The sequence below is a fragment of the Dermacentor albipictus genome, chromosome 2 (assembly GCF_038994185.2).
Source record: "Dermacentor albipictus isolate Rhodes 1998 colony chromosome 2, USDA_Dalb.pri_finalv2, whole genome shotgun sequence".
Taxonomy (NCBI): domain Eukaryota; kingdom Metazoa; phylum Arthropoda; class Arachnida; order Ixodida; family Ixodidae; genus Dermacentor; species Dermacentor albipictus.
This window is the reverse complement of record NC_091822.1, coordinates 209,521,941-209,531,492: the sequence shown is the minus strand read 5'-3', so window position 1 is coordinate 209,531,492 and position 9,552 is coordinate 209,521,941. Positions and strand designations below refer to the sequence as shown.

At 48.0% G+C, this 9,552-nt stretch overlaps 1 protein-coding gene across 2 annotated transcripts; it reads left to right on the top strand.

Moving 5' to 3' along the window:
* The first annotated feature begins 1,248 nt into the window (after positions 1-1,248).
* Positions 1,249-5,507, top strand: LOC139056425 (uncharacterized). 2 transcript variants are annotated; one of them, XM_070534659.1, is made up of 3 exons: positions 1,249-2,821; positions 3,919-4,034; positions 4,640-5,507. In XM_070534659.1, coding segments are annotated over exons 1-3 (1,539 nt in total). In that variant the 5' UTR covers positions 1,249-1,399; the 3' UTR covers positions 4,641-5,507. The 2 variants fall into 2 exon arrangements, with proteins under 2 accessions (XP_070390760.1, XP_070390759.1); XM_070534658.1 differs by having other exon boundaries at positions 3,919-5,507.
* Positions 5,508-9,552: the final 4,045 nt, after the last annotated feature.

The window sequence follows — 9,552 nt, the reverse complement described above, 5'->3', positions numbered from 1 at the left end:
ATTCAAATATATAATAAATAAATAAATAAATAAATCGCACAGATTTTTTCTGTATAGCCTCTAGTTCATTAATCTCTAACTGCTTATGCGGGCTCCAAACTACAGATGCATAATCAAGAACAGGGCGGATTAGAGATTTATACATTAGTAGCTTTACTTACTGTCAGCTTACTGTCCGCTGCCTACAAAGTATTTACTAAGGTCATCGCAAATAGAATCAGGAACACCTTATACTTCTGTCAACCGAAGGACCAGGCAGGATTCCGTAAAGGCTACTCAACAATAGACCATATTCACGCTATAAATCAAGCGATAGAGAAATGTGCAGAATATAACCAACCCTTATATATAGCTTTCATTGATTACGAGAAAGCGTTTGATTCAGTCGAAACCTCAGCGGTCATGGAGGCATTACGGAATCAGGGTGTAGATGAGCCATATGTAAAAATACTGGAAGATATCTATAGCGGCTCCACAGCCACCGTAGTCCTCCACAAAGAAAGCAACAAAATCCCTATAAAGAAAGGTGTCAGATAGGGAGATACGATCTCTCCAATGCTATTCACAGCATGTTTACAGGAGGTATTCAGAGGCCTGGAGTGGGAAGAATTGGGGATAAAAGTTGATGGAGAATACCTTAGCAACTTGCGATTCGCTGATGATATTGCCTTACTTAGTAACTCAGGAGGCCAATTGCAATGCATGCTCACTGACCTGGAGAGGCAAAGCAGAAGGGTGGGTCTGAAAATTAATCTGCAGGAAACTAAAGTAATGTTTAACAGTCTCGGAAGAGAACAGAAGTTCACGATAGGTAGCGAAGCACTGGAAGTGGTAAGGGAATACATCTACTTAGGGCAGGTAGTGACCACGGATCCGGATCATGAGACTGAAATAACCAGAAGAATAAGAATCGGCTGGGGTGCGTTTGGCAAGCATTCTCAAATCATGAACAGCAGGTTGCCACTATCCCTAAAAAGGAAAGTGTATAACAGCTGTGTGTTACCAGTACTCACATATGGGGCAGAAACCTGGAGGCTTACGAAAAGGGTTCTGCTGAAATTGAGGACGACGCAACGAGCTATGGAAAGAAGAATGATGGGTGTAACATTAAGGGATAAGAAAAGAGCAGATTGGGTGAGGCAACTGTATCGTCAGGTCGCGCATGCGCTCCTGGAATGGCCCCTTCCGATCAGACTGATCAACGAAGCACGTGTCTGTTATCGGACAGTCACCCAAAGCTATATATACCTGTAAGCATCCCTGAATAAAACACACTTCTTGTTCTTGTTGCATCCATGCTGGTGGTCGTCACTGCGCACCGGAACATGGTGTCAGAAGTGGGATAGAATTGCTCAAGCAGGAACGCATCGAAAGACGGGCGTCTCAGTGAACCGACAAGATGGATTTAGTGAAGCCGCCGCAACCGCTGGTGCTGTCCGGGAACACCGCAAGGAATTGGTGCCTGTTCAAGCAGAGATTCGAGCTGTTCTTGCAAGCAACAGAAACGGCGAAAGCACTGAGGTCCGAGCCAGCCAAGACTGCGCTCCTGCTCACCATTGCCGGAGAGGACGCCCTAGAGGTATTCAACAATTTTTCGTTTTCGGACGACGAAAGTAAAGAGGATTATGGAACAGTGACGGGAAAGTTTGAAGAATATTGTCGGCAACAGCAAAACGAGGTGCATGAACGGTATGTCTTCCGTACAAGGACTCAAGCGGAGGGGGAGCCTTTTGAGCATTTCGCTCGAGACCTGAGGAAGCTAGCCCAAAGTTGCAATTTTGGGGACCTAAGTGATTCTATGGTCAGAGACCAGATTGTTTTCGGCACCGTTAACCCGGAATTGCGAAAGAAGTTGCTGAAGGTTAAGGACCTTACATTACGCAAAGCCGAAGAAATCTGCAAGGCGGAAGAAGTATGTGCCGAGCAAAACAATGCATGGGTTCAAGCAGAAAAACAAGTGGCACCAACCGAAATGCGCAGTTCGAATGTTCAGCGTGCGCAGTGCAAATGTCTGGCACGCGAGGAACTTGCCTCAGGCTCCGAGCAAAGTTACGCTCAACCTGAAACGGAAGTAGCGCAGATCAAAACAAAGAGGCAATTCAAATGTTCCAAGTGCAACCGCATCCACGAACGTGGAAGGTGCCCAGCCTTTGGAAAAACATGTTTCTCGTGCCGTGGCGCTAACCACTTTTCGGCTTGTTGTAGGAAAGGTCCTCAAATAAGCGCTGTGAGGGACGAGCACGCCGATTTTGAAATCCTGGATGTTGGCGTGGGCAACAAAGCTGATTGGGTTATCGACGCCCAAGTCGCGTCCCAACTGGTGTCTCTGAAGGTAGACACGGACTCGCAAGCCAACTTGCTGCCTTACACCATTTTTCAAAGGTTCAAGGTGAATCAATGTTTGAAGACAAGCCCCTCTGTTCTGTGCTCATACAGTGGCAACGTCATCAAGCATATCGGCGTGGCTACGCTACCAGTGACGGTGAACAACCGGAGCCAGTACTTTGACTTTTTTATCGTCAGGAAGAGCAACCAAGCCATCCTTGGTCTGTCGGCGAGCGAAACTTTGGGACTGGTGTCGCGTACTGTGGATTCTGTTCACATGAACAGTACTGACCAAATGACGAAGGAATTCCCAGAGTTGTTTCAGGGTATCGGCTGCCTGGCACGCCCGTACCACATGGTCCTGCGGGAGGAAGCAACGCCGGTGGTCCAGCCGGTGCGACGGGTGCCCCTGGCATTGCGCGAGCCTCTCCGAGAAGAGTTGGACCGCATGGAACGTGCAGGCATTATCGTCAAAGTCAGCGAGCCGACGGATTGGGTAAGCCCTTTTGTCGCGGCAAGGAAAAAGGATGGCAAACTTCACATATGCATTGATCCCAGGCGCATTAACGCAGGCATAAAGCGAGAGCACTGTCAATTGCCCAAAAGAGAAGATATTGAGGCAGAGCTGGCTGGAGCAACATTTTTTACGCGCCTCGACGCGTACTCGGGTTTTCATCAAATCCCTCTTGATGATGCCACTTCAAGGATATGCACAATTGGAACGCCGTTTGGTCGTTGTCGCTTCTTGAGACTGCCCTTCGGAATCGCTTCCGCACCGGAAGTCTTCCAAAAAGCCATGAATGAAATATTTGACCAGGCCCCAGGTGTGCGTATATATATCGACGACATACTCGTATGGGGGAGTACGAGGGAAGAGCATGATAGCCGCCTCCGTACCGTTCTCAATTTAGCAAGGAAGGCCGGCCTAACGTTTAATGCAACAAAATGTAGATTCGGGGTGACTAAAATTGACTTCTTGGGCGATGTGATCAGCCAACACGGAATAAGTCCGAACCCAACAATGACGTCAGCATTAAGCGAAATGCCTCAGCCAAGCGACAAAGCAGGCGTCCAAAGAATGTTGGGGGTCGTAAACTACTTCGGTAAATACATACCTCACTTGGCGGAAAGAACAACGCTACTACGAAGCCTAATTAAGAAGGACACGGTCTTTGAGTGGTCTCAAAACCATTGCAACGAGTGGCACGCTATCTGCCGTATTCTAAGCACTGTGCCACTGCTAGCCATATTTGATCCGACCCGAGAAACCAAAATATCTTCTGACGCATCACAGAATGGGATCGGCTCGGCCCTACTTCAGCGGTATGGTGACAGTTGGCGGCCAGTAGCCTACGCTTCCCGGACAATGTCCGAGGCGGAACAAAGATACGCCCAAATAGAAAAAGAGGCACTGGCTATAACATTTGGGTGCGAAAAATTTTTTCACTTCGTGTATGGCCGCAAATTTATCGTTGAAACCGACCAGACCATTGCTAGCTATCGCGGCTAAAGCCATTGCAGACATGCCTCCAAGATTACAGCGTTTTTTCTTGCGCTTATTAAGATACGATTATGCCCTTCACTTTGTCCCAGGGAAACAACTGCTCCTGGCTGACATGCTATCCAGATCGTCACCTGTCTCTCCCCGCAGCGTGGATAGCTTCACAGATGACGTCGACATACATGCAGTGGGCGTGGCTTCAGAATTGGTGAGCAAGAAAATGTTAGACAGACTAGCAGAAGCAACAGCCGCTGACCCAGACTTGCAAATTGTGTTGCGCTGCCTTAGGAACGGCGAAGAAATTAGTGGCGCGATGAAACCGGTTTCCCCTGAGTTATCAGAAGTACAAGGCATGGTGATGAAGGGATCCAAGGTTGTTATCCCAAAACTCATGAGAGCTGAGATGCTCACTCGTATTCACGAAGGACACTTAGGCATTAATAAGTGCAAAGCAATTGCCCGACGCTTGGTGTTCTGGCCAGGACTGAGCGGGGACATCGAAAATTTAGTAAAGTCGTGCGCCGTTTGTCAGAAATACGCATATAAGCAGCCCAGCGAACCGATATTACCTCGACAGATCCCAGAACATGCCTGGTACCGTGTTGGGGTTGATCTCTTCGTGTACGGCGCAGCCTCCTACTTATGTGTGTTTCATGCATTCTCAAATTTTCCGGAAGTCGAGAAACTAGCTGACACAACAACTGTCATAAGTAAACTTAGTGCAGTTTTTGCACGATACGGAATTCCCATGGAAGTCTGCACCGATAACGGTCCGCAGTTCTCATCCTATGAATTTGCCCTGTTCGCATCCAGATACGACTTCAAACACGTGACGTCAAGTCCACGGTTCCCGCAGTCCAATGGTCTCGCCGAGAAGGGTGTCCAAATCGTCTAAAGGATCATGAAGAAAATAGGTGAAACGAGGGAGGACTTCTGGCTGGGTCTACTCTCCTATCGTTCGGCCCCTCTTGAAGACGGCCGCTCCCAAGGAGAATTGCTTCAGGGCAGAAGGTTACGTACGCGGCTGCCAGACTTCTGGGCGTGCCCCAGGAAACAAGCACTTAGGCGCCAACCTCGGCAATTGGCAAGCAGGAAACCCCTACCCGAACTCCAGAAAGATGCAGTAGTAAGAGTACGGGGAGACACGTGGGACCGCAAGGCTCGAGTCATGGACCTGGTGGCGCCGAGGTCCTATCGCGTCGCTACAGAGGACAACCAAATACTCCGACGCAACCGGCAACACCTTCTAGCCACACGTGAGCTTTTCCACGCGGACTTGGGAGAAGATGAATCCGAGAGCGACGAGGTTTCCCAGGCGACGATGCCTAGGAGGGCGTCGCCATCAGAATCAACCGCAACTACGCCATTTCAAGCAACGACAGCTGCTTCACAGTCAACAATGCTGCCCACGCAAGCGGTGCCAAGGCGTTCCACCCGGCAAAGACAGCAACCCAATCGTCTGCATTACGGCCGGGATTTTAAACAAGTCTCGTATCTTACTCTCAACTTATAACATTATCCCGGGGGAAGATGTATCGTCAGGTCGCGCATGCGCTCCTGGAATGGTCCCTTCCGATCAGACTGATCAACGACGCACGTGTCTGTTATCGGACAGTCACCCAAAGCTATATATACCTGTAAGCATCCCTGAATAAAACACACTTCTTGTTCTTGTTGCATCCATGCTGGTGGTCGTCACTGCGCACCGGAACAGCAACAAACGCGGGTAAACGACATCTTAGTTGAAATCAAGAAAAAAAATGGGCATGGGCCGGACATGTAATGAGGAGGGAAGATAACCGATGGTCATTAAGGGTTACGGACTGGATCCCAAGGGAAGGGAAGCGTAGCAGGGGGCGGCAGAAAGTTAGGTGGGCGGATGAGATTAGAAGTTTGCAGGGACGGCGTGGCCACAATTAGTACATGACCGGGGTAGTTGGAGAAGTATGGGAGAGGCCTTTGCCCTGCAGTGGGCGTAACTAGGCTGATGATGATGATGATGAACTTTGTGTCTTAAGGAGGTCGGGTTAGCGTTCGCCTCAAGTAACCTAACTTTTTAAGTGCTTTACTACATATGTAATCAATGTGTTTGGACCATGACATGCTATGCGTAAAAATGACACCAAGATACTTATACTCAGAAACCATGATTACTGTACGGCCATTGAACGAGTAACTGAAAAGGGAGGGTGACGATTTGTTGCAGAAAGACATCAGAACGGTTTTATTAAAATTAATGTTCATTTGCCAAGTGTTACACCAATCGCAAAACCTAGAAAACGACTCTTGAAGGCGATGATGATCATTAGAAGATTTAATCACTTCATACAGAACGCAGTCATCAGCATAGAGACGGATGTTAGAAGAGCAGTGAAGTGGCAAATCGTTTATGTATAGCAAAAAAAGAAGCGGCCCAAGGACGGAGCCTTGGGGCATCACGTGATGTCACATCAACAGTAGCGGAGTCAGTCGAACTGTAAGAGACGAACTGGGAGCGAAATGAGAGAAAGCTTAAAATCCAGTTAACCAAATGAGGATTATTCAGTACAGCATTAAGTTTATCAATAAGTTTAGAATGTAAAACGGTGTCAAATGCCTTCGAGAAATCTATAAATATGGCATCAACCTGGTTGCCTACGTCAAGGTTAAATGAAATGTCATGCGTGAACTCAACTAGCTGCGTTAACGTGCTAAAACCGCGCCTAAACTCATGTTGCATGTTAGACAGTAAATTTGATTCCAGAAAGAGCGTGATGTGCTTATGAATGATGTGTTCCAACATTTTGCATGACTGTGACGTCAGTGAAATTGGTCTGTAGTTCGACAAACACTACTTATCTCCAGATTTGTAAAGAGGGAGCACTTTGGCCAACTTCCATGAAGAAGGTACAGTAGAGGATGATAAGGACTCTCTGAATATGACTGACATATATTTTGATGACCACAACGAATAACGAACAAGGAACGAGTTGTGTATCCCATCCGGACCGGTGCATTTCTTAACATCCAGGTTTAATATAAGGTTGAGGATGCCTTCGCAGTTTATCTCAACGTCACTGATTGCTTCAGAAGAAACTATATTGGTAAATGTCGGGATAAAGTTGTTATCGGAAACAAACATGGATTGGAAATACTTGTTGAATGCATCGGATATCACCGCCGGGTCGTTGGTGACGTCATTATCTATTCTGAAAGAAGTGGATGAAGCATCGCGAGGTAAAATAGAAGACCAAAATTTTGGTGGGTTAGTTCTTAACAAATTGTGCAGGGGAACGCGAAAAAAGAAATCCTTGGCATTTTGAAACATAAGATTGAGTTATTTCTTTGCTTTAACAAATATATCCGATGCCATGGGATCAGTGCCTCTTCTGGAACGCCTTAACCTTCGAACGCGAAGGGACAAATGAAAGATATCACCAGTCATCCATAGAATGTTAGAATGTTAGAACAATGCGCACGCATTTATTATGTTAGCTTATTATCATGAACCAACTATCCCAGTAATGAATTTTGTTAACTCATAGACTTCTTGTCTTTCAGGCAAGGGATCTCAGCGAGGGCGGCCAGCATCACAGGGTGACAGAGGAACTCGAGTTGCTGAACACCAACATTTTTCAGGCTTGATGGGGAGATTTGGCTTGCGGATAGTATTGAGAACGCTCTTCTGCCGTGCCAGATGTTCAGCAAACGTATTTGAAAACATAACGACATTGTCCAGGTAGATCAGGTACCTTTGCCACGAGTTGAGTGAGCACAATGTCTGTCGTTCTTTGGAATGTGGCGGGGGCAGAATAGCTTCTGTAGACGCTAAGGGGCAGAGAAAATCACGCCCACCCCCCATTTCGCTGCTATTCTTCTGAGAATATGGGGAATGCAATGAATGTGTGAGCGTCTGCAGAAGCAATGCAAACAAGTTGATACAGAGAGTAACAAAAGGCACGCATGTTCTACTCAACATCGCACATAATTTGTAACGTGCACTCATAACGTTGCCTATGCCATTCCACTTTTGTGCGGAAGAACGTATGGTGGTAAAAATGCCAGATACGTCAATGAGATATTAAAATAACATCGATATATTGTCACTAGGGTAATCTCGGGTCATTTGGGTATTCATTGCCGAGATTTTTTCCGGTGAACCATGTTTGAAAGTACTTCGATTCTGTATAGGGCTCATAGCAGGATGACAAGACAGATTGTGGAGGCCTACGAAATTGCAAATTTAGAAGAAAGGTGCGTGAGCAAGCCATCAGTGTTCGATATTTGATATTTTACCTCCTGGGCACGGCACGCGTCTGGTTTCAGACCCACGAGGAGGAACTTGCCAGCTGAGACATTTGTGAACAGACGCTCAGAGATTGGTTTGGCAAGCCTGTTGCACGTCAGCGTGCCGCCCAAAAAGACCTCGCTTTGGGTGTCGAGACGTGCACTGAATCCTACCTCACGTACATCCAGGACGTGCTCGCTGTGTGCCGCAAAGTGGATCCGAAAATGTACGAACCTGATAAAGTTGCACATGCCATTAAGGGCACAGCAGATTATGCCTTCCATCTACTCGTGTTCAAGAATTCTTCCACTGTGCAAGCCATTATTACCGAATGCCAGCGGTTTGAAGAAGCCAAGAGTCGCCGCATTGGCCACCCATTTCCCCGCCTTCCCAACACGGCTGCTACGTCCACCTGCGAAGACCTCCGCAGTCCGCCCACGCCCAATCGCTCTGATCGCATCCTACATACTGACACGTGTACTTATATTTAACAGGCGACCACGTTTCGCCGCTTAACAACTGTAATCGCACAGCGAGGGACGCGCCTGCATGTATCCGACGTTTCTGGAAAGTTATTGACGCTTCTATCCGCGTGTCTGTTGTCGCCGAACCTTGTGTTATCAGATTTCATCGCGTGACACGAATGGTGTAGAACTTTGTGGAAGACACGCGGGTCCCATCAGTTAATCTGGAACATTCGACGACTGATCTATAAAAGCCGACGCGCTTGACCCGCTGATCAGATTTCCGACGATCGCCGACCGTGTTCGCCGCTATCGTTGTGCTATAAGTGTAGCCTGTTTTTGTGGGCACAGGTTCGCCCAATAAAAGCTAGTTTTGTATTCCACCGTATTCTTGCTTTCTTCACCGTCACTGCCCCGTGACATCTGGTGGAGACTGTCAACGACGCAAGACACCACCGACAAGGCCAGAAGGATTACTACAGCCGATCGAACCTCCTCGCCGACCATTCCAGCAGATTGGGATGGATTTGTTGGGGCCGTTTCCGATATCAACATCCGGGAATAAGTGGATCGTCGTGGCGACGGACTATCTCACCCGCTTTGCTGAAACTAAAGCTCTACCAAAAGGCAGCGCAGCCGAAGTGGCGAAATTTTTCGTCGAGAACATCCTGCTGCGACATGGTGCCCCAGAAGTCCTCATCACCGACAGAGGAACGGCTTTTACAGCAGAGCTCACCCAAGCCATTCTGCAGTACAGCCAGACAAGCCACAGGAGGACAACTGCCTACCATCCGCAGACGAATGGTCTCACGGAGCGCCTGAACAAGACCCTCGCCGACATGCTAGCAATGTACGTCGACGTCGAACACAAGACGTGGGACGCGGTCCTGCCGTACGTAACCTTTGCGTACAACACGGCGGTGCAAGAAACAACACAGATCACGCCGTTCAAGCTGGTCTACGGCAGGAACCCGACGACGACGCTTGACGCATGC